This window comes from Setaria italica, chromosome V, assembly GCF_000263155.2.
Source record: "Setaria italica strain Yugu1 chromosome V, Setaria_italica_v2.0, whole genome shotgun sequence".
NCBI lineage: Eukaryota > Viridiplantae > Streptophyta > Magnoliopsida > Poales > Poaceae > Setaria > Setaria italica.
This window is the reverse complement of record NC_028454.1, coordinates 38,355,055-38,379,540: the sequence shown is the minus strand read 5'-3', so window position 1 is coordinate 38,379,540 and position 24,486 is coordinate 38,355,055. Positions and strand designations below refer to the sequence as shown.

General features: G+C 45.3%; 3 protein-coding genes across 3 annotated transcripts; 2 read left to right on the top strand and 1 right to left on the bottom strand.

The window, feature by feature from the left end:
• The first annotated feature begins 402 nt into the window (after positions 1-402).
• LOC101780557 (cytokinin dehydrogenase 5) lies at positions 403-4,832 on the top strand. The gene is made up of 5 exons (XM_004970095.4): positions 403-1,183; positions 1,334-1,461; positions 2,320-2,589; positions 2,943-3,214; positions 4,222-4,832. The coding sequence occupies exons 1-5, from the start codon at positions 577-579 to the stop codon at positions 4,559-4,561; spliced, it is 1,617 nt and encodes a 538-aa protein (XP_004970152.1). The 5' UTR covers positions 403-576; the 3' UTR covers positions 4,562-4,832.
• Positions 4,833-7,259: 2,427 nt separating this feature from the next.
• Positions 7,260-11,212, bottom strand: LOC105914341. Its single transcript, XM_012845851.2, has 4 exons — positions 10,804-11,212; positions 9,846-10,064; positions 9,111-9,222; positions 7,260-8,765 (listed from the first exon to the last, which is right to left on the bottom strand). The coding sequence occupies exons 2-4, from the start codon at positions 9,926-9,928 to the stop codon at positions 8,394-8,396; spliced, it is 567 nt and encodes a 188-aa protein (XP_012701305.1). The 5' UTR covers positions 9,929-10,064; positions 10,804-11,212; the 3' UTR covers positions 7,260-8,393.
• A 1,476-nt stretch (positions 11,213-12,688) lies between these two features.
• On the top strand, positions 12,689-24,348 carry LOC101779621 (MATH domain-containing protein At5g43560). Its single transcript, XM_004970093.4, has 14 exons — positions 12,689-12,845; positions 13,598-13,812; positions 15,306-15,417; positions 16,882-16,970; positions 17,051-17,119; positions 17,194-17,323; positions 18,471-18,629; positions 18,733-19,096; positions 19,983-20,092; positions 20,440-20,578; positions 20,907-21,110; positions 21,195-21,310; positions 21,388-21,580; positions 22,424-24,348. The coding sequence occupies exons 2-14, from the start codon at positions 13,635-13,637 to the stop codon at positions 24,209-24,211; spliced, it is 3,651 nt and encodes a 1,216-aa protein (XP_004970150.1). The 5' UTR covers positions 12,689-12,845; positions 13,598-13,634; the 3' UTR covers positions 24,212-24,348.
• Positions 24,349-24,486: the final 138 nt, after the last annotated feature.

Below are 24,486 nucleotides of genomic sequence, written 5' to 3'. Positions count from 1 at the left end.
ATACTCGTACAATCATACGCGGTGAATCTTCCAGTTTCTGTACCTTCCTGCTGAAATCCTTGCATCAGTACGAGTACAAAATTTCGAGTGTCCGAACCAAAGGGATCCTAATCAGGCAGGCGCAGGATTCTTCCCAGCTAAGCGCACCGCCCAAGTACTCCACTAGCCGGTCAGTCAATAGCTAAAGAAATTGGGCGGCAAGTCTCTCGGCGCTCCCCAGCAGGGATGTGCTGATGTGCATGAGTCATGACGCGCCTCCGGAGTTGTTTATTCGCAGACCCCCCGCGCTCCCGTCCGTGTTCTCTGTTCCCTCCCCTCGGCACATCGCACTCCCTTCTCTCTCCTATCCTCCTCGGTCTCCCCCCTAATCGCTTTGTCTAATTAATCCCCTCCGCTTCCACCAGACCACCACCACCCTCCAGTCGCCCTATAAATACGCCACCGCCGCACACCACTTCAGCCATTCTCATCTTCTCTTCGTCCTCCTCTCTCCTTTCCGTGCTCAGCTTGCTATAGCTCCCGTCTCCACCTCCAACGAGGCCAAGAAGCACGCGTACGTGTAGCAGGCTGGCGGCAATGGCGCGGTGCCTGGTGTTCATGCTGCTGTTCCTCATCTCCTCGCTCATCTCGACCGTGGGGCTCCCCGTCGAGCCGCCCGCGGAGCTGCTGCAGCTCGGCGACGTCGGCGGCGGCGGCCGCCTCAGCATCGACGCGTCCGACATCCAAGAGGCGTCGCGGGACTTCGGCGGCGTCGCCCGTGCCGAGCCCGTGGCGGTGTTCCAGCCCCGTGGCGCCGGCGACGTGGCCCGCCTGGTCCGCGCCGCGTACGGGTCGGCGCGGGGGTTCCCCGTCTCGGCGCGCGGCCACGGCCACTCCATCAGCGGGCAGGCGCAGGTGCCCGGCGGGGTGGTGGTGGACATGAGCCATGGCCCCGGCGCCGCGGCGCGGGCATTGCCCGCCTACTCGGCGGCGCTGGGCGGGCACTACGTGGACGTGTGGGGCGGCGAGCTGTGGGTGGACGTGCTCAACTGGACGCTCTCCCACGGCGGGCTCGCGCCGCGGTCGTGGACGGACTACCTCTACCTGTCCGTGGGCGGCACCCTCTCCAACGCCGGCATCAGCGGGCAGGCCTTCCACCACGGCCCCCAGATCAGCAATGTCTACGAGCTCGACGTCGTCACAGGTGCGTAGCTGCTAGCCGTTTTCAGCTAATCCATAAGTATCCATCCATCAACCCCCTAGCTTTGCTTCGTGTCCCTGGTTATCCCAAGCTCCCCGCCCAAGCCCTCTGGATCGCTCGACTGACACGTACACGTGCGTTGCGCGTTGGCAGGCAAGGGCGAGGTGGTGACCTGCTCGGAGACGGAGAACCCGGACCTCTTCTTCGGCGCGCTCGGCGGACTGGGCCAGTTCGGCATCATCACGCGGGCGCGCATCGCCCTCGAGCGTGCTCCCCAAAGGGTAACAACCACAACGACATTCTCCTTCCCTGAGATCACCTGCACCAATTGATTCTTTATCGCGCTAACACCGCAGTCAATTACTGCTAGTACAGCATCTTTCAATTTTTTTTTACTAGGACAGCATCTGCATCTATCTGTCGCCGTTCGAGAGGAACGGGAGCTCGGGCGCGCGCGCCCGCCTTTCCCTTTCCTTCCCGTGACCCGTGTCTCGTGCGGGACCAGGCCGGGTCTCCCTCCCGTCGCGCGTGTCACTGGCCTCGCTTTCCAACCAGTGACCGACCCCGCAGGGAGCTCGGCCACGCCCACACCGGCCATGCAAGTGGCGAGCGCGCCGCTGATCTGCGGGGGCAAAGCGCATCCCTGCCGCCCGCGAACTCCTTTGATAGGCGCAAACGGCTGCCACATGCGTGTGCAGCGTCCCAAAAGGGCCCCCGCGCGTACGTGTTGCTAATTATAGCCGACCTGAGCAGGGGCAGTACGACACGTACGCTTGGCTTGGCTCCTCCGGCTTTGCTTCGGCAACCGGAACAGTCTTCTCGTTACACTGTTCGTCAGAGTCTGCCGGAAAGGAAGAGGTCCAGCGGTCAGGTGGTCCAGGGTTCGGTAGGGGCCGATCCGTGGGTCCTCGTCGCCAATCAACTTGCTCTGCTGACCGATTAGCCATCGCCGTCGTCGTCTCGTCCGGGTTTTTTGTTTAGCTCGCCGGATCTTTCGCAAGATTTTGTTCCCCCCGTGCTTAGCTTAGCGAACCATCCATCAGCTAATCCCCTGCTAATTAATCGGCATGTAATCTAAGGAGGAACGATTCTAGCGAGCTGCTTAATTAACGGCCGGAATGCGTGGTTGGTGGCTGCAGGTTCGGTGGATCCGGGCGCTCTACTCCAACTTCAGCGAATTCACGGCGGACCAGGAGCGCCTCATCTCCCTCGGCGCCGGCGTCCGCCGGTTCGACTACGTGGAGGGCTTCGTCGTCGCCGCCGAGGGCCTCATCAACAACTGGCGCTCCTCCTTCTTCTCGCCGCAGAACCCGGTGAAGCTCAGCTCGCTCAAGCACCACTCCGGCGTGCTCTACTGCCTCGAGGTCACCAAGAACTACGACGACGCCACCGCCGCATCCGTCGACCAGGTCAGTGCGCGTCCATTGCCGCCGCCTTTCTTTCTTTATTGACACTGGAGGAGTAGTATAGTACTTGCATTGACTCCTAATGTGGTTTTTGGTTGCGAAATGAAATAATGTGGGATAACAAGCCGCCCCATTTTGGGGCGGCGAGCCAATCATTGGAACCATGTTTTCAGTTAGTTATAGCCGGTTTAATAGGATAATCGTAGCCCAGATGATGGTATGATGACGGTCACATGCGCGTGCAGATCATCATAGAAAAAGAGGATCTTGAATTGCTCCTAGATCTTGTTCCGTCAGCAAAGCGAATATTTTATCCTGCTTCAAAGCTAAGGGATTTTTTTTTTTGAATTCTTCAGGACGTGGACGCGCTGCTGGGCGAGCTAAACTTCCTCCCGGGCACGGTGTTCACGACGGACCTGCCGTACGTGGACTTCCTCGACCGCGTGCACAAGGCGGAGCTGAAGCTGCGCACCAAGGGCATGTGGGAGGTGCCGCACCCGTGGCTCAACCTCTTCGTGCCGGCGTCCCGCATCGCCGACTTCGACCGCGGCGTCTTCCGCGGCATCCTCGGCGGCCGCACCGCCGGCGCCGGCGGGCCCATCCTCATCTACCCCATGAACAAGCACAAGTAAGTCAACCCCATTGATTGATTATACAAAGACAAGTTGACGGCGCATTTCATCTAGGCTGGCTGGCGGCGCTCCCATCGCGATCTGCCGCCACGCACGCGGAGGGCGGCGCGTCGCCGTCCTCCGCTCCCCCGCCCGCGCTTCCAGCGAACCAAACCTTCCACCCCCCACATGCAGCGCACGAGACACGGGGACAGCACATGAGCCCGCCACGTCCCCGCGCCGTCCGACGGCGCCGCCCTGCGCTCACATGCGGCGCGGGCGGCAGCGCACGGGCAGCGCAGGTGGGGGCTCGCGCTCGCCTAGCTGTTTGCGATCGAGTGCGCCATGGTTGGCGCCACGCACGCAGTCACCTACTCACCTGTCGAGTCGGTAGTAGCAGCAGCAGATTGCCGCGGATTAATTAATTGCCGAGCTGCGTTCGTCGAATCGGGGCGCCTTGAATGGCCGCGGACATACCGCGCACTTGCGCGACAGGGCCTATTCTATTCCCCATGGATGCAACGCCCGTAGCCGGCCATCGATCTCGAGCGCGGCTGGTGGCGCCGACCACCCATTTTAAACCGGTGCGGCGAGCACGGCACAGTCAGAAATCGTCATTGCTTGATATGTAACCGAACCGGATCGATCACCTTTACTTTGGGGGTCAGTTAGTGGCCAGGTAGACGCACCGATTCTTTGTTGCTTTCAGCTTCAGCACATTCGTTCGCAACAACCTTAAAAAGCCGTATCACAGAATCATCAGATGATCCTGGTGATGGTAATGGATCATGGCCTTTCACAATCGAACTCAGTACTATTTACTTTAGTTCAAAATCATATAATATTATGATCTGGCTCTTATTAAGCTCGATCCTAAATTTACTGATCCTGCTAAAAACCGCCGCTTTCCTATCCTTTATTCCAACCTTTCGAGCTTCGATTAGGCTATTACTTCGCAATTGCATCTCTGAACTGGACAATGACGATGATCTGACCGGGTGCTCTGTGATCTTTGCGCGCGCAGGTGGGACCCGAGGAGCTCGGTGGTGACCCCGGACGAGGAGGTGTTCTACCTGGTGGCGTTCCTGCGGTCGGCGCTGCCAGGCGTGCCGGAGAGCCTGAGCACGGAGGCGCTGGCGCGGCAGAACCAGATGATCCTCGACTTCTGCGAGGAGGCCGGCATCGGGGCCAAGCAGTACCTGCCCAACCACAAGGGGCAGCACGAGTGGGCGGAGCACTTCGGCGCCGCGAGGTGGGAGCGGTTCGCGCGGCTAAAGGCCGAGTTCGACCCCAGGGCCATCCTGGCCACGGGGCAGGGCATCTTTCCGCCGCCCGGCTCGCCGGCGCCCGTCTCCGACTCGTAGGCAGGCAGGCTCATGGCGGTGATCGAGCTGCTACTGATTGTTTAGGCGCGTGTAGGTAGTTACAGCAGTAACCATACGAGGCAGATTATTTAGTTGGTTATATTAGTAGGTAGCTCTGGTTGATGTACAAATGTGGGTGGTTGATGATCACGTGGTGGCATAGCTGTTGTGAACCTGTGATTGGGTCTCTGTATAGGGCAGTTAAATGTCAATGTGGCAGGTGAAAATTTTTTGATTGTAAATACCGGCGCCTGCCTCCGTTTCCTTTTTCTGATCCGTGACCAGTATAGCGGTTGACAGTAGCACTGTTCTCCATGGTCCATGGCTATGAGCCATGCAGGTCAATGCAGTGTGGCAATTGAATTACAAACAGTAGGTAGCATGGAACGGGGGACAGATTTGAAACGGACAGGATTTGGTTGGCCCTCCATGTCAAGTCTCAACTCCTACCGCACGCACGCAGCCACACAGGGACTACAGGATAACAGGAGTACGAAAGTCAAGCTGGAGAAGGAAATATCGAAGGGGCAAAATGAATGGCAGAAGGGACCAAATGGTTGGGCGCAGTGTGACTTTAGGACAGCAGAGGAATGTGCCATGTCTCTGCCGCCGCGGTGCCATGCCATCAACTCAACGCATCCAAGCCGCACTGCAAGTCTGAAACATCTCGCCATACACGTTCGTCATGCACGTGACAAGGTAATTACAGGCAGGGGGTTCTGTTAGTAGCATCGAACTGGATTGTGGAAGTTCTGAAAGAAAAAGGAAGGCAGCTGAAGGCCATCGTTCACAGGACAGTCGATAGTAGCTTTTCTATGAGCAAGTTTCAGTGAGGTGTGCACTCGTAAGTCGTAACTTGTACTGCACAAGCACAATTGAAGCTGTAGTACATAATTCCTCGTGAGTACTGAGTACTATGTACAGCATTTTGGCACTAGCTGACCGTGACCGGAGTGTCCCCGCCGCTGCGGTCCCATCAACTCTACGCATTCAACTCCTCCGCGCCGCAGCATCTCGCGGTACACGCCCGCCATGGAAGCGGAGAAGGCCAGAAGCTCAGAAGCATCGCGTGGCCCAGTTTTGAGCACCGCATTACATGACCCCGATTGACGGCGGACAGGGGGGAGTATAGCGAATGTGGCGACACAAACACGGAAGGGAAGGATATCGCGCGGTTGGTGGTGGACGACAGGGACGGCGCATGCCAGCGCCGCACCGGCAGGAACGCGGCCAGGTTCAGTCCCCCCTGGCGCGCCGGTGGTCCTCGGACGCCGCCGGTGTGTCACACGGGCCGCCGGCACTGGGGCCTCTCGCCTCTGACGGATTGACCTACGCGCGCGCACGCACGGTTCCATTGTACGCGGCCTCGTCCTGGCGCTGGCCATTTGACGCGCTCAAGAGCCGCCCCCCGTCCCGGCCGAATGATGCAGGGCCGTGTCCAATCTGCTGCGCCGAGAGCACGGATCAGGCCGTTAACTCGATGTGTACGATGAGCAGCGCCAGCGCCGCAGCCTGGTGCCGGCATGCATGTCCCCGGCACCGGCAGGCCTGTCATCTCCGTGCTGTGACCAGTGCCTGCGAGTGAATGCATCGGGACGTTGGCAATTCGCAGGCCCGCGAATCCGCCGGAGCTTGCTGCTGACTCGCCGTAAGGAGCATGTACTCTAACGGTTGGAACCCGGCGCGCGGCGAGACCCTCTGAACTCGAATGGTTGGTTGGCAGCAGCATGATGATCGGTGATTCCGTGATTGGCAGATGGCAGATTTTGGACCGGTTCGTGACATCAAAAACTAGCCGTGCGCATATGTTTTGTAGCTTCTGTTGGTTTTGATTCTTTTAAGCAGATCCGAAAACGCGCACATGCAATAGGAGAATCATGTTAGTTCCGTTACTCTTGGGTGTAGCCCTGTTTTGGGAAAAGAGAATGCAGAAGAGAGAAGAATCATGGAACCATGGAGGATGCCAAGGCTGGGGAAATTTTGATGCGCAGTAAAGAAGTGTTTTCAGATCACGATTTGCACTGGTTTAGGTCTGGTTTTTGGTTCCGGTTGCTTATTTTTAGCACCAATCACATCGAATGTTTAGATACTAATTATGAGTATTAAACGTAGACTATTTACAAAACTCATTACATAAGTGGAGGCTAAATGGCAAGACGAATCTATTAAGCCTAATTAGTTCATGATTTGACAATGTGTTGCTACAGTGAACATTTGCTAATGATGGATTAATTAGGCTTAATAGATTCGTCTCGCCGTTTAACCTCCACTTATGTAATGGGTTTTGTAAATAGTCTACATTTAATACTCCTAATTAGTATCTAAACATTCGATGTGACACGTGCTAAAAATAAGCAAAGGGAACAAACGCCCCCTTAGATTTTGCCAATAGGTATAACCAACTCATGATGGGGCAGTGATCACAGCTCAAGGGAGACGGAGTCACAGTCAAGAATTTCATGTTTCTGAATGTTTCCGGCTCGGCGTGGTCTGTCTTAAATGCGCTGAAACGGAGCCTAATGTTGAGCTCCAGACTCGGCCCACGGGCCCGGGCTGGTGAAGCACCATGTGCTGCTGTGGCCTGGTAGCCCATTCAAAAGCCAATTACAGTATATTTTGTACAAAGGTAACTCGCAAGCCTCAAAAAAAAAAGAAAGAAAAGAAAAAAAAACTCGCAACCCTAGGAAAGAAGGAAAAAAAAATCCAGTTTCCAGTCTTACAGACATCACTGAAGTACCAGTTCATGTACAACAAAGTTGAAACTTCTTGTCATGACAGGAAAAAACACTTCGTATCATGTAGTATGCTTCATTTTCTTTACAATGGAATATAGGCTGATCGCCTGATCCTATCTATTTCCCTCTCACAATCAAACGTTGCCTCGTTCAAAGCTGCTTCAGTGCTTCTAATTGATCTTTTCCAAGACTTTTAATGCTTTCTCAGTTTCTTAGTATAGCATCTGTATATTTTTCTGAAGAAATACGTACCGGTGATCAATCAATGTATGGTTCGTATCGAAGGAATAATTGTTCTTGAGCTTCATTTACCATCGTTTGGCATAAACAAGGGGCAAAATATCTCCTCAAATCAAAATTATACTAAAAAATGCTGCCAGCTGACATTGACTTTCAAAGAGACAGCAAAAGTCGTCTGGGCTTATCGTCCTCGTCCAACAACTCACAGAACCAAAGGTATTCCCATGGCCGAACCCATACTTGCTTCCTTGATCCATGGCATAGCATCCCTGCTTACCACCGGAGTAGCCAACCACGGCCAGCGCCTCCTGGCCACAGGCCAGGATGTACGCTGGCTCCGCGATGAGCTCCACAGCATGCAGATCTTCCTGCACGAAATGGAGGCGTGTGGTGGCGATGATGGCGCGACCACAGAAGCATGGGTCCACCAGATTAGGGACGTCATGCTTGATTCGGAGGATGTCATAGATGTCTTCGACACCAGTCAGGTGAGCAGTTGCAGCATCCTCCGTAACCTAAGAGCACGGAGCAAAGTTGGGGCTCGGATCAGACGCATCAGGAACCAGCTGAGTGACATCTCCCGCCGTCGGTTAGAGTACCCAACCAAACCACCAGCAGGTTGCAGCGACAACTGGATCCATGGCCTAGCTTCATCTCCCCTGCTTCATGACAAAGATACTGTTGGCCTGGATAGAGACCTGGGTGTGTTGCTTCAGCACATTTTGGGTGGGGAATCAGAGCTCAGTGTCATGTCCTTGGTGGGCATGGGTGGTGTTGGTAAGACCACGCTTGCCAAGAAGGTGTACAACCACCCACATGTGACGAAGCATTTCGACCGCAGTTCATGGGTCTATGTTTCAAACATGATGGAGCGGCGAGGTGTCCTCCGTGAGATGGCCAAGGGGCTGATGAGGATCCCCTCCGCAGAGGCGAGCTCTCTCAGTGAGGGGCAACTCCAACAACTGCTCTTGAGTGGCCTCGGGGGTATGCGGTTTTTGCTTGTGCTTGATGATGTCTGGGACAAAGGGCTCTGGAATATGATCAAGCTGGTTTTGCCTAATAATGATAGTGGCAGCCGGGTCCTTATGACAACGCGTAACATCACCGTGGCTGAGCCGGTTGTTGATGCAAGAAGTGATGTCCATCGACTTCAGCCAATGACATTTGAAGATTCCTACAATCTGTTTTGCAAAAAGGCCTTCTTGAAAGATGGGATATGCCCAGATGATCTGAAGGAGATGGCACAGGACATTGTGAGGAAGTGTGCTGGTTTGCCCCTTGCTATAGTTGCAGCAGGGAGCATGATGTCAAGGAAGGAAAAAACAGATACCAAATGGAGGTGTGTCCTGGAAAACATTCAGAAGGACCAAAACAATGGTGACATGGGAGTCCAGCAAGCACTGCTTTTAAGCTACAAGGATCTCCCACACCCTTTAAAGCCATGTTTTCTGCTGCTCTCTGTCATTCCTTATGACTCAGAGATCTCCCGAAAGAAACTGATCCGACTATGGATTGCAGAAGGGTTTGTGCAAGAGAAAAATAATGAGACACTTGAAACAACTGCAGAGAAGTACCTCATGGAGCTCATAAACAGAAGCATGATAGAAGTGGCAGTCGCTAGCAGCAGTGGGAGAGTAAAAGCATGCAGAGTTCATGATCTTCTTCATGATCTTGCCATCTCGCTGTCTGAAAATGGGAAATTTTCCGTCATTTGTCATGATAGATGTGCAAGTACTAGCGCTCGGCGCATCTCATTGCAGACATCTAATGTGCTATTCCGCAAAGAACACAAGAAAAGATTGCGATCTGTTTTCATGTTCAGCAGTAGTGCTCCTGCTGTATTGAAAAGCAAAATTATTGCAAAGAGCTTTGAACTAGTACGAATTTTGGATTTGGAAGATGGCGAAGTGCTAAAACTTCCAAAAGAGATAGGAGGACTACTTCACTTGAGATATCTTGGGCTAAGAGGAACAAAAGTGAAGGAGCTACCAAGAACACTGCAAAAACTCTGTCACTTGCAAACTCTTGATATCAGGAAGACTCAAATAAAAATAGTTGCATTTCACATCAAGTGCTTGAGGAATTTACGAAATCTAGAGATGAGACAAGATGGCCAAAGCATCAGTGTCCCAATGGGACTTGCCCAGCTTGGCAAACTCCAGGTATTAACTGGTTTGCAAGCAAGTACAGCTGTTGTTCCTGAGATTGCAAGCCTTACTAAGCTTCAAAAGCTTTCTATAGAGGACTTAAACAATGAAGATGCAGAAAAACTATGTTCTTCAGTAAATAATCTGGAGGAACTATCATACCTATCCATCTTCTCAGGTGATGGTATCAGACCTCTTGACATTGCAACACTGAAGCCTTCGTCATGTCTACAGAAATTGCACATAGCTGGAACATTGCAGACATTGCCAGATTGGTTTGCTCAGCTACAAAACCTTACAAAGCTGCGCTTGAGCTTCTCAAAACTTGAAGAAGATCCACTTTCAGTTCTCGCACAATTGCCAAATCTGCTATTCCTCCAGCTGAACAAAGCATACCAGGGAAAAGTAATGAGATGCTGTTGTCCAGGCTTTCCAAAGCTGAAAATATTTATCATAACTGAACTTGAGAAACTGGAAGAATGGGATGTTGATGAAGGAGCCATGCCATGTGTCCTGGAAGTGTGGATCATGCTATGTGCAAATCTAGCAACAGTTCCTACTGGGTTGCAGTCTCTTGCTACATTGCAGAGACTGAGATTGGTGGGCATGCCAAGCTCGTTTATTGATAGATTGGGAGAACATGGTGAAGATTTTGTTAGGGTCAAACACATCCCATCTATCCAGATCATTCAGCAGTTTGGGTAAAAGTGAAATATTGCAGTAATTATGATTGTAGCTTATATGTTGCAGCTTATAGGACTTCGAAGATACTGATATTGTACGATATGAGAAAATCTTATTTTTATTTTTCTTGTTTCCATGGGTCCAAGTGGTGTATATTTTGGCAAGCATGTTATGCAGTCACTACAATTGCCGCTTGTTCTGATTTCTGAATAGTCAGAACTCATGTTAACTTTTAGCACGACATATAGTGAACAGGATTCCGTGAAGCATAACCTTCGGCAGCTATGCAAGGCAAGAAGAATTGAAATACCTTGGCGATAGCCCAGTTTAACTCTTTATGCAAGTTATACGACAGCATTGTGGAATTGTGCAATTGTTCTTAGGCCATTTGTGCATGTACGACATATCTGTGCAAGAAACAGGAGGAGCGGCTCACCGTGAATGCGAGGGTCCTTTCCTTCTGGCTTCGAAACTGGCGGCCGTGGGGGATGAGTTGCTCGCGCGGGCGCCCCGACTCCAACCGCACGAACAGGCGGGTTGCCGAACACGCCGAACCCAATCCCGCGGCGCGCTCCCTGCTGGCGGCGAGCGCGGGCAGCCGGCATCGAGTTGTCGACCGCGGCAGTGGAGAATGTGGGGTAGAGGAAGGAGGCCGGGGAGCCCGGTCGAGGACTGGGGGCCTTGAGCGGGGGACGCTCGACGGTCGGCGGGACGGATGAGGGCGACGGGATTTGGGTTGAGCTCGGCTAGCTACTAGCTAGCACACCACTGGGATTCATTTCCCTTCCGCTTAAAGTCCAAGGAATTTGCGTGCACCTTCGCCTGACCGACGTTTCAGTTCAAACTCCGGATAGGAACTGTGTAATTTACAACTATAAACGGAATAGGTACATTTGAGGGGATTATATGAAAAAAAAATTAACCCAAAATAAATATAAACGGCCAAAAATATCAGAACTGTTTAGTAATGGTAATGTTAACGCATCAAAGCATCGCGAAAACTATATCTCTAAGTTTGCAATTAGTTGTAAAACTGTGTGGTTAATCAATATATCACAAAATTTTATATTTTACAAAGTGCCACATCCTGATATTGTTTAATGCTAAATATGATTTGGTGAACTAAGCATAATTCCATTGAACCTACTCACTTAGTTTGAGTTCTCGACTTTAGTTTGAGTGGTTGTATTTTTTTGAAATTATTTTAGTAAATTAATGGTGGCGTTATTCTTTTAGTATACACGAGACGGCTGCTTCATTGGTGTTTATAAGAGTAGCATTGTTTCATTGGTGTTTATAAGAGTAACATTGTGTGTATTCATAGGAAGAATTGTGGGTGCGTGTATGTGTTTGTTTGTATAGTGTAATGTGTAGAAAAGTGTTGTTTGTAATTGTTTTTTTAAATCTACACACTATACTCTTCTACTGCTATGAAATCCACGTAACTCTATTGGATGATTTATTAAAGCCGTGGTTTTGTGATAAATTGATTTTGTATAATTAACTCCGTAGATTTCTAAGCCAAGGTTCATAATGTGCTCGATGAATACCTTTACTTTTTTTTTCTTGATATAAATAAGGAAAAATTCCATTTTACTCTCCTCACCTATCGACTTTGTTCGCTTAACTCCTGAACAAAATTTGACTCACTTTACTCCCCTGAACTATTTCATCTCTCCAATCTACCCCTAATTAGATTTCTCTTTTCTCTCTCTCTCTGTATGAGTTGAATTTTGAGTTCAAATTTTGTGAACAGATACAAAACATGATGCTTTATGTTAAAAAATTATACTAAGATTTTTTCATGGTTATTTTCATAGGTTAGGAATATTTAATATGAAATTGATCTTAGATATATAAAATTGTATGAAAAGTAATCATGAAAAAATTCTAATATATTTTTCTAACATCGAGCATTCTGTTATAAGTCAGCAGACAAAATATGAAATTAAAACTCAACTTGTACGCGAAACAGAAAAAGATAGATCTAATTAGGGGTAGATTGAACTAAATGAAATAATTTTAGGGAGTAAAGTGAGCCTAAATTTTGTTCAGGAAGTTAAACGGGTAAAGTAATTTTTTTTACTTTTTAGATTTTTGAGTCTAAAATAGATTTTTGACATCCTCGCCTATCCACTGTTTCCGCTTAAATTTTGTCTAGGGAGTAAAATGGAGGGAGATACCTTTACCTTTACGGCCGTTTTGCGTGCGGACCGCGCACTTTCACTGCGGCTTGCTGGCTCCTCCGGATTGCACAGGCTGCTGCACTAGTCCCCATCCGGCGCACGGGTGCGCGCATCTCGGCGGTAGCAAGCTGACCGCGCGAGGAAGAAACACACCACGCCCTAAGCTCCTAATCCAAATATTATACCTCCTCTTTCTCTCTCTCCTGTCCGCTCCCCTTTCTCCTCCTCTCGCCGTCCAGGGAGCGTCGTCGCCACCGCCGCCGCAACTCCGTCTCGCCCGCCGCGGACGCAGGTAAAGCTCTACCCCACGCGCTTCACTAGGGCAGGCAGACTTAGGCTCCCGAAGCAGCCGAGCGGCTCGAGGCCGCCGCTCCCTCTCCTTTCTTTGCTGGATCCTACGCCTCCGTAGCTTAGTCCGCCGCTCCTAAATCGTGCTAGTGGTGTGGAGAACTGGAGATCCATGCTGACGCGGATTGGGAAGTAATCCTAGCTTGCTTAGACTTGATGGATTCCGTTGGTTCTACTAGTTGATTTCGTTTCAATCTGATATGTCTCTCTGTCTCCAATTGGTTTGTTGTGGATTGGTGTGCTGCGTGGCGCCCTACTATCCCGTTCCATCCATCCATGGGCTTGATTAAATTCAACACTAGTTTCCCCTTCGCGCCCCATGGCTTCTCTCGGTGCCTAAATAAGTACTGCTGCAGTTTGTTTTCCACCAAAAATAAAATAAAATAAAATAAAATAAAATATTCCAACTGAACTCTTATGCACAACATCTAGGCCGGCCTTGGCTGGAGTAGTAACTTTAGCTTGATTTTCTGCCCATTCTTTCCAATAAAATTCAGTGACATTGAGCCTTCATCGAAGGCACCTTTTTAATTGGTTGGTAATTTCTATGCTATGTTTATGGGATGCTGTGGCTTTAGCAATTCTGGGGCTTTCAATGGGAGTTTGGAGAATTTATCATACATTTGAATCTGTTGACTTTGAACTGCAAGTGTACTGAATTCAGTGTAACTTTGTGCTTGTTGTTTCAATGTGCAGCTGTGACTTTAGACAATTGTTGGAACATCAAGGACTGATGGCAGGTTCTGTCATAATTGATGATTCTGCTGCGAGCAGCACTGGGTTGGGTAGCAAGGATCTTGGTGCCTCTGGTGATTCGCTTTCGGAGTGGCGATCCTGTGAGCAGGTTGATAATGGGATTCCATCAACTTCTCCTCCCTTTTGGGACACCGACGGTGATGATGATGATCCTGGTGCGTGATGGACTACCTTTGTTGCTGACCTTACATTTAAAATAAATTCAGAAAAAACGGATGCCATCTTCTGCAAAAAGAAAACAGATACCCCTTTCTGACGACTAGTTATTTATGATGCTTTGATGTGGAGCTGGTAGAATAGTGCTGGAATCTATAATTATGGTCCAGTGTGTCAGTATGGGCTGAGATTATAACTTCCAAACTGAAAGGTCTATAACTTTTTTCAGAGTATTTGTTTGAAGGAAACGTCAACAAACATCACTATTCCTATGATTCATAATTTAGTCCTCTGGTCCACTACTGGTATAAAAATTTATCAGTACTGCAGTCTTCCTGCTGAGTATTGCACTTTTGGGTGGCTTGGACCTGAAATAACTAGGTTACGAATCCTGACCAAGCTAGGTTAGATTGGCTCATTTTCTGTGTTATGCAGCAAGTATGGTTAGTCTAAAGTAGTAGCTTGCTCCTTTTGTGGCTTGGCTTAATCTGGTTAAACACTTTCCTTTTCTGGTAATAAATGTCTAATTTGCATCTTAATCATAAACCAAAGCAACCTAAATTTTGAAATGCATTATATCTGAAGGCAGAACAAAAAGTTGCTGGAGAATCCTAAACTCTTAACCATGTGCATTCCAATTGAACTATGGAGTTTCCCATGTTGGCATGTTACATCTTAAAACAGTCCACGGGATTCAGTTTCTAGAGCTGGTAAGTCCGATGATAAATTTGCTTCTTAGCTACTTGTACTATTAGTCTTGCATATTGCTGGAGCTGCTAAAAGGATGATACTTCTCTTGGTTAAAGCACTGATACTTGGTGCCTTAGAAATGATCCTGCAACATATATGTTGAATATATCACCTTGCTGATATTTGATGGTTACTTTGTTACCTTTATGCTTGAGACTTGAGAGGTTTGCAAGTTACTCAAAGAATATTGCGTAATTGATCCATGTCAGCTGAAACCTTGCATGCTTGCTGTTCAGTGTGCTCGGGATTTGGTTTGATTTTTACAAGTATCAGTAGCATTATGTCTTGTGCTTCGTGCTCAAGACATTTGTGTCGAACTGTAACCACATGGGTACATGCACTCAAAATAAGTTATGCAGTAACCTATATATTTTTTATGTCATACCATGCAGTTATTCCCAGCCCTGTGAATAAATTACTTTTTTGTTACATTCAACTCCTTGAAAACTTTGTTCCAATGCTAGTGATTACCTATTGATGTAGAATGCAAGTCTTACTATTATCTCAATTAAAAGCTAATCATGTCCGCGCACCAGTTTTTGTGATTAGTTGACTAAAGGACAAATCTGGGCACTTGTTCCCTGTTCAGATGTTGACACTGTTCACTGTAGTCAGTTTCTTACATGCCTCCCCCTACCCTCCAAACTCCCACGAAGGCATTTATATTTTTTCTTAATTTACTGGTAAAATGGCAGTTGTGGATGCATTTCGTTTAGCTCATATATGAAAATTATGATCTCAGGGCCCAGACCTTTGGATTTATTTGGGCAATATACTTGGAGAATAGAAAACTTTTCAAAGGAGAAGAAGAGAGAAATGAAAAGCGAACCATTTGAAGCTGGTGGTTACAAGTGGTAGGTTTCCTTTTGATGGCTGACTAAAACATGCTGTGGCATCCCTCTTTTCTTTTCTTATTGGTCTGGTGATGAACCTAGTTTAAAATGTCTCTGCAGTTTCACATTCTTTAAAGTTTTTTATATGCTATTAGTATGTTACAGATTAACATGATATTGATTTCTTAATTGAACTTGGTTACACTTGGCCTATCATGTATGAATGGTTGCCTCTATGGCTCATGTTTCTTCACTGTTTTATGTCGAATGTTTTCATAACGGTGTTAAGTGCTAAACTCTAGTGCCCTCACTGTTAGTTGTAAACATAAAGTTGTGCTTTTCCTAATTTATGTAAATTTGATTGTTGATTAGCTGGGGTAGTTTTGTTTCTGCACTGAGCGCGAATAGGAATCATAAATCTGCGCTAGGAGTTGTTTGTACATAATTGATACTTTGGTTACTTATGTCTTGTAGAAAGTGAAAAACCGATTTAGAAATTAGAACCTCTTTGAAGATATACATATCACACCAAAAGCTTATCTTGAAATATTCCTCGTTCAGTGTCTTGAGTTGTGATCACTCCACGTTTGCCTACATTGTTTGGTATCCTAATTAGTAAATGCTGCTCTATGAGCTAGTTACTACCTTTCTTTGTGATTGTAAATTTAAATTAGAGCCTTACAAGTGGCCTATATTGCGAACTTCCTAATCGATTTGCTACAGAGCGAGCTAACTCCATATGTTCTTCCCACAACCGTTGAGGACAATGTGGACGTTGCATTGTAGTCATACTGAAACAGGAGTCTAAATGAGATCGACACCTTATTATTAAAATTTGATGATGGAGCTTCAGTGTTGTTAAAACCATGAAACCGAAATATATAACAGCATGATTAGATAGTTGTTCCTTAAGGTGGCTGTACGTTTCATACCCCATGTGTTCTGGAATTGCTGCTACAAACCCAGTAGCCTAAGTTTTAGACATTGTTAAATATGAATGTTGTCACTATTGGTTGTGTGTTGTGAGTATTGTTGATCTTTATAACTTTATTGGCTTCCATATTTTTTTTGTTACTGTTATCTTTGGCCTTGGCTGTTTAACACACATTCTTATATGTATGACCTTTTCTATATCTGCCTTGCTGGTATGTTGACCTTTGCTGAACCCTAAGGATTTTGTCAAATTGGTTTTATTGCATCATGGATATTGTACCAACGATTTTAATTTTATTTGATCACTTCCAAACTCAAGCTAGAGCTTGGAGCATGCTGTTAGGCCACCTTCTAGTCCCTTTCTTCTGCATTCTAGTCTTTGTAAAATTGTAAATTATCTTATATCCTGCATACTCCTACTGTTATCGTTTTCCAGTAGTTTTATGAGTCTAAACTGTTAAGCAGCTCGGTTTGTGATGCATACTGATTAGATGTTCTTTTGTGTAAGTCATCCCTTGACCCTTGCTCATTTGCGAATGTTAATTTTTGCAGGTATATTCTAGTTTACCCTCAAGGATGTGATGTCTCCAATCACTTGTCATTGTTTCTTTGTGTTGCTAAACATGACAAACTCCTCCCAGGTTTGGTACTACTATGTTGCCTAAACTATCTTTTGTTCTCCACACATCTATTCCCTTACTAATAGCTTTGATGCTTTAAGGATGGAGCCATTTTGCGCAATTTACTATAGCTGTGGGCAACCTTGATCCGAAGAAAGTTAAATATTCAGGTGATCTGAAAATGATGTTTTCTTCCTTCTGAGCTAAACAGCCACCTTCAGAGGTTGACTTAGTGACTTTGCAGACACCTTACACAGATTCTGGAAGAAGGAACATGATTGGGGATGGAAAAAGTTTATGGAATTGTCAAAGATTCAAGATGGTTTTCTTGTTGATGATGTTCTTGAAATCATAGCTCAAGTTCAAGTTATCAGGTAGCTAGTTTGTCACATTTTTGGCTTCATGATTATAACCTTTTGTCACTTTTTGGTTTTCATGATTAAAATCAATAAGTTCTTTACAACCTCGGATCCCTATGGTTAAACATAAACTTTACCTGAGTTCCTCATCTAATGAAATACTTCACACATAGTCTTCAGGATTTGCAATTTCCATGTTTTTGAAGCACCAGCGATTGTTGGTCTTGTTGGGGGAAAAATATAGTGATAGGTTTATTCTTCGTCGCCTTAAGCCCTTAAGTACATACGTAACTAGGAATATAGAAAATTGCATTTTTGGAATTTGCAATAATGGGATGGACGAAAGGCTTTGATGATGAGAAAGGCAATAATGCGATGGTCAAATGATGGGAACTGAATCTGCGCATTGTGGATTCACAGTCCACTGCCTTCATCCACTTGGCTACATCCGCCCTTTATCCAGCTAAAGGATTTTCTCTTTTCTCCATTCATCATTATTCTATTTATTTTGACCGCCATACCTCGATCGAGATAGTGGACATAGGATGCCACTCTTTAAAATGAAAAAAAAAAGAGAGTAATCAGCTGTGACATGGAAAAACAAATCCTTTTGTAGCTCGTCATTTATTGGAAAAAATCGCGACTAAAGTTGTTGTTTCCATTTTTATAGAATTTCAAGATTATAATGGATCTATGAAAAGATCGTGTATTTACAACTACAACGGAATAGTATACAAAGTCAACACCAATGATTAAATATAATTTATGGCTACACAAACTGTTGAGGATAGTTCTAGACCTAAGCCAAAACGGACTGTATGTGTGCTTTCTAGATAGTTCAGATATTGACCTGTAACTTTCCTTTCTTTGTCATGTTACAAGATGTAATTGCTCATGCAGTAGAAACCTTCTTTGTAATCCTTTTTTATTGCAAGAAGCATGTATCCTATTGTATTTTGTCCAGTGTTACTTCTTATATTTGAGGCCGTCGCTTCACCTACTATTGTTTAAACCTTAGCTTCTATCTTTATTGTTCTTATGTACACCCATTATTTTCTCAGCTCAGCTATATTTGTGAATTTTTGTTCTTGATACTGGGTCCTCATCAATTGACCACAACCTAATCTGTAACTGTTATCTTTTATGTTCTTCGATACTGGAGAGAGAAAGCAGACAGACCATTTCGTTGTCTCGATCGCCCTTATCGTCGAGAATTACTCCGTGTATACATGACAAACATAGAGCAAATTTACCGACGCTTTGTTGAAGAACGCAGACGCAAACTTATCAGGCTCATTGACGATGACATGAAGTGGTCAAGGTTAGATAATAAGCCTTTTGAATGTTATGCAACAATGAATGGTTTAATAGTTGTTGATTTCTTGGTATACTCTAATGCATGTTGATCTTTCTTTCTATTGCAGCTTCCGTGCTTTCTGGCTTGCCATCGATCCAAAAACGAAACGCCGAATGTCCAGAGAGAAGACTGACATCATATTGAAAATGGTGGTGAAGCATTTTTTTCTCGAGAAAGAAGTCACCTCAACATTAGTTATGGATGCTCTGTATACTGGGTTGAAGGCACTTGAGGGCCATAGCAATGGCAAGAAAGGAATAGTAACAACAATGGACTTCGAGGAGCTTCCAGCACCTATGGTCCATGTTGATACGGACATGTTTGTTTTGGCTGGTGATTTCATAGCACTGCTTAAGAGGGCAGCTTTAGAGCCTTTGTCCTGTCAGTCTCTGTCACCAAAAGATGACAAATGTTCCCAAAGCCGTGCTAAGGTAGGTACTTGTCGTATGATTAATCTGCCCTTTTAGTTTTATAGTCGAGATTAGATTTTTCTCCCGCAGATGAATTCTATCATTATTATGTCTTTCTATGACATTAGTGTTTCATCTGTTTCATTGCAGTTTAGCTCAAAATTTATGTAGTTATTTTGTATTTAGTATTTAGTTTTTTTCCTGGTCTTCCCTCGGTTATTCTACTTACTTGTTCATTTGTAGTGTTTTTTAAATGTTTTTATGGTTATGCTACTTGTTCATTTGTAGTGTTTTTGAAATGTTTTTACTTGCTAGCTAGCACATCATTCAGCCATTGCAAGTGTGGCCACAGTAACTTTGTTTTTTCAATCAGGGATGCAAGTGGGTACTCCAAGGGTAGTTCTGGTTCATTTTCTTAGTTCCTTTACGCTCCATTTTTCTTGCTTTGAAATCCGAATTAGTTCATTTGGAGGGAAAAGAAACTTGCACCCTACACTCGCTTAGATTAGTTACGCTCCAACCTGTTGCGCTCGAACGGAGGCAATATTTTGCTACTGTGACCATCTCTATGTTCTTACAAGCTTGTTTGTTCATTCAAATATAGTGACTCATCAGTGTGTTAATTTCTGGGGGTGGGGTTTAATTATTTGAGAAGTTCATATCACCCCTTGAACTTCACTAAACTACTAAATTGTTCAATCCACACTCAGTCCTGGAAGTTCTATCTCTGAGGTTGGAAGTCAAAATGACACCTTTTCTTGTGACAAGTGGCAGTATAAATATTATGCAATCATCCACTATTCTGCTTCTGGTCTTTATGTCTGAGGTTGCTAGCATTACTAGTATTTTGTGCATTATACTTATTGTTTTGCTGCTCATTTTTTTTAAAAAATTCTCATCCTTCCAGGATGGTGGTTCTGGAGAAGTTAACAAAGTTTCTATTGAGCGTGAAGAAAGGCGCCTAACTGGTTTTGGTCAGAAGATACTTGAAACTTTTGTGCTGTCTCATATATTTAGGTACAACATTTATTTATTTTGATTATCTGACTGTTCCTGTGTGATTGATTTACTGTCAACCGTTTATGGTTCCATTTGTCTTTCTTAATTTGTTTGCTGTGGTGTCGTCTCATGCTTAGTCTTCTTTTTTTGGTCAAACATCATGCTTAGCCCTTTCAACCAGAAGATTTATATTGTGAATACCTATAAAGTTGTTCAATCAAGTTTCGTTTTTTTTGTCATCAAAGTGTGTTCTTCTAGTTCTTTATCATAGATAGATGTTTTTTATACATAAATTGGATTTGTTTCTCTTTCTGCTAGAGATGTAATGGCATACTTCAATGTCTTGACATTTGCTTTCATGTTAGTGGGATTGAGGTTGCCTATAAAGAAGATGTTGCTTTGAAGAGACAAGAGGAGCTTATTCGTGAAGAGGAACTCCTTGAAAATGAGAAGGGGAAGCGGGGCAGTGCCACTGAGAAGGATAAGCGTGCTAAGAAAAAACAGGTTTAGTAGACCCTCTGTCTTCGTTTTGATTCCTCCTGTCAAATTTAATGTGGTTGGGATCAGGGGTGACATGATGAAATCTTTCCTATTACCGCAGTTTGCTTGAACAAGTCTGTTAACTGGAAGAACATCCAATTACTTGAATTTGTGCATTATGGAATTATTATTCTGTTAGAATTCTTGATGATTATTTTTCATATCAATTGGTGTGCTCTTATTTGATTTGCTTGATGCATGGCAAGTTTCAGTTGTTTTCTAGAGTTTCAGTTATTATTCTCTTTTATTATGTCAGATTTAGAAATTGATTTTCTTACACCAATAATTTCAGGCCAAACAAAAGAAGAACAGTCGTAAGGTTAAGGACAAGGAAAGAGATGAGTCATCTGATTCAAATTTTCTAGAAAGAGGTGTAGATGGTATCACAAATCATGATAGGGAGAACTCTAAGCATGAAGGACTGTTGGCTGCAAAACTTGACAACTCTGGAGATGGTGCTTCAGATGTGTCAGACAATATAGATGGATCAATTGAGGTATGCGAAACTGACATGTGTGACAAGATTATACAACCTGTGAATGCAATGAATGATGTTGGCAGTGACATGAAAAATGTGCAGGCATGCGAGAAGGACACCGTGGACATTGAATCACTGGTAACATCTGTATCTGCTACTGTAAGCAGCATACGAGGCAAAATAAATAACTTGCTAGACAGTACAAGCCATATTACTAGGTTAGTTAGCATCTCATCTAAAGTTTGCAATACTTCTGTTCACAGCTTGTATTTAATAAATTATCATAACTGTACAGAGGGAGATCTCGGCGCAGCAGGGTCATTAGCAGTATAATCACTTCCCATTATGAAGATGATCTTCCATCATCTAGCTGTTCGGATCGCAATATATATGGTTGTGGCCCATCTCCAAGGCGTGAGCGTGACCAAGAGACTGCTCTACTCACCTTAAAAGATAGGCTTCGTGAGCTTGGGCAACGACTGCACGAGGTGAAACTACTCTTCTCAAAAAGCGTCGGGCATGATTTTCTACTCATGGTTTAATTATTCTTTAATTTTCACTCAATCACTTAGGACAAATCTGCCTTGTTTGAGCTCACTCTTTCAGTTAATTTTAGCTTTTTTTTTCCTCAATTTTGATTCGCTGAATCAGATCTATTTACATTACTATTATACTTAGTATAGCTTACGGTTTCCAATTTAGAATTTTAGATCATCTTTTTGAGATACTTCTTTTTTTCCCAAAAAATGGTTGCTTCATGGTTCATGGTTAAGATTTTCATTGTATCAGAGTGAAATTATGGTAATTTGTAAAAATTAAAAGGTTCTTTTTTTTCTGGAAAATCTACAAAATGTAAGATGCAAATTAGTGATACTGTAAATATGATGCTCTGAAATTTGAACAGCCAACACAAGAGCTTTTGCTACGATACTGTGGATAATGTTTCGGCGGGAAAACGCATCACTTGTTTATCATGTTCCAATCAGCTGAGTGCAAATTTCTCCCTTTTTGGTTGTATGCACAGAAAGCAAGAACCACCTCCAGATATGTGAATATACCGTAGCTGGATACATCAAGATTACATTCGAAACATTTTTCTGAAAACTTATTGTTGGCAGTCATATTTGTAACACATCACTTGGTGGATGTCCTTAAAAGGAAAAAAAAAGTTCTCTGATCCATTTCCTGAATTGGAATTTTATTTAATTTGTTAGTCATTCCATTTCAATATTATAGTTGTTCTGTAGCACTTTTTATCGATCAGCCATCCTGCCACTTTATTCATCTGCCGATAAATAAATTGATTAGCCTTCCATTTATGCTTGTTTCAGAAGGAAATTGAGGGCAGGGAACTACTCAAGGCCCATTTGGAAAAGAAGGCAGCTGCTGAGGCAGCAGCAGGTTCATCCTCGGCATCCTCATCTGATTCCTTGGAAAAGACTCCTCAGGTTAGGAAGGGCCCAGAGAAGTCCTTGGTAACTATTAATGATGGAAATATTAAGGCACCACCTCCAAAGTCTTTACCTGTAGCCACAAGTGGTGACAGTAATGGAGCTGTTCCAGCAACGGCAACATCCACCACAAACACTAAATCTGTGCCTATTGTCACACCCACTCCAATTAAACCTGAGCCAATATTGTGCGAAGAACATGTATCAAGTTCAAGTCAACAAATTGAGAGAGCTACTTTGGTGCCCTCGAGATCTCCGCCAGTTGATAAGGCTATTCCAACTCCAGAATCACCTCTACTACAGGTTGATACAGTTGGTAAAGCTACTTCCGCTCCACCAAAATCACCTCATCCACAGGTTGATACAGTTGCTAAAGCTACTTCAGCAACTGCAAAATCTTCTGCATCACAGCTTGATAATGTTGCTAAAGCCATATCAGCTGCACAAAAATCACCTGCACCCCAGGTTGATAAAGTTTCGCAACATAACTCAGCATCGCGACAGATTCTGTCCACATCTATCTCAAAAGCTCGAGAAGATACAGTTTCTGAGAGGGTTGTAGTCACTTCTGTACCCAGAACCGAAACTCCTATGCCAACATCAAGGCCTACAAGTGCTCCACTGTTCCAGGCACCAAGGTCAACACCACCTACACCATCAGTCCAAGTTTCTCCATTGCTTGCACACTCGTCGACTGTGTCTGAACAACCGAGTGATGAGTCTTCCACTTCTGCCCCAATTATATCACAGGCCTACCGACATGCTTTCCTTGGTAAGGGTAATCTAAATACAACCTTATCAAGTCTTGAGCAATCAACTTCAATAGGCCAATATACTGCAGTTTCACAGCCATTGTCAGCATATGCAACAGCAACATCTGTCATGGCGTCTTGTACTGAAAGGAACGACCAATTACCAGGTAAGCAAAGCTACATGTTTGGGCCTAGCAAGTCAGAAGCTCTTGATAACTGGCACTCAAGGAAAGTTAATTGTGATGTTAACAAATATATGTGGAAAGATGATGTTCCTAATCAGCAAATAACCAGTCGCAATGTGCATGTGCACCCCTTGAAAGATATTTCTCATCAGCAAGTGAGCAGCAGCAGAACAGAACAGGGCAGATTGGGTGGACTACAATATACGCAGTTCCAGAGTGAGATTCCTGCAAGTTTTGTTTCACACCAGCAGCAGGGGCCAGTGGGTGAAGAATTCCCGCACATGGATATCATCAATGACTTGCTTGATGAAGATCAAAGCGGTGCGTATATGGCTGCCTCTCCGCTCCATGAATATCATACATTTGGCTTGCCATTTTCTTCAGGAGGCAATATGGCAGACTCTGAAATGGCTTCTGTAAGTAGTTCTCGCCGGTTTAACTTGACCGACCATTACTATGATGAGGGTTACCAGAGGGCCTACGACACACAGAATGCTCTGCATAGGTTGAGAGATGGGCAACTTTCCACATTGGATGTTTACTCAAATGGAAGGTTGGACTCAACTACCCCAAAGCCTTGGCCATATAGCCATCCAAATCCAGCAATGAACCTTGGAATTAATTCTAATGCATTATCACATAGGATGGGGGACTATGCTAATTTAGCAAGTGGGAGTGTGAATGGGGAATACCCGGAATATCTATATCGCCGTGCCAACGGGCAATGGTGATGCCTGTATACAATCAGTAATAATAATGCTTGTTGTAACTGACCATGGTGCCAATCTAAGGTTTGCCATGGCCTTTACTTTGACATTGAAGTTCAAAATGGGAAAGAAAGGATACATCATGTAACGCGTTACCTGCATCTGCGTCCATCACACTATACTACAGTGCTTATATGTTCTTTTTTGTTGTCATGTAACTGCTGTTAACAAGCCAAGCAGATAAATCGCTGCCCCACCCATTGTTGCGGAACTTTGTAGTTCTTGCTTCAGTGAGGCTG

Bases quoted from the DNA above. Each gene is read 5' to 3' on its own strand.
- LOC101780557 (XM_004970095.4), top strand. From the start codon at position 577: ATGGCGCGGTGCCTGGTGTTCATGCTGCTGTTCCTCATCTCCTCGCTC. The intron at 2,590-2,942 runs GTCAGTGCGCGT...TGAATTCTTCAG, and splicing joins CCGCCGCATCCGTCGACCAG to GACGTGGACGCGCTGCTGGG. The intron at 3,215-4,221 runs GTAAGTCAACCC...TTGCGCGCGCAG, and splicing joins TACCCCATGAACAAGCACAA to GTGGGACCCGAGGAGCTCGG.
- LOC105914341 (XM_012845851.2), bottom strand. From the start codon at position 9,928: ATGTGCAATTTCTGTAGACATGACGAAGGCTTCAGTGTTGCAATGTCA. The intron at 9,223-9,845 runs GTATGATAGTTC...TCCCATTTTCAG, and splicing joins TCACCTGAGAAGATGGATAG to ACAGCGAGATGGCAAGATCA. The intron at 8,766-9,110 runs GTACTTCTCTGC...CATCTCCTTCAG, and splicing joins CTGTTTATGAGCTCCATGAG to ATCATCTGGGCATATCCCAT.
- LOC101779621 (XM_004970093.4), top strand. From the start codon at position 13,635: ATGGCAGGTTCTGTCATAATTGATGATTCTGCTGCGAGCAGCACTGGG. The intron at 15,418-16,881 runs GTAGGTTTCCTT...TAATTTTTGCAG, and splicing joins GAAGCTGGTGGTTACAAGTG to GTATATTCTAGTTTACCCTC. The intron at 17,324-18,470 runs GTAGCTAGTTTG...TCGATACTGGAG, and splicing joins GCTCAAGTTCAAGTTATCAG to AGAGAAAGCAGACAGACCAT.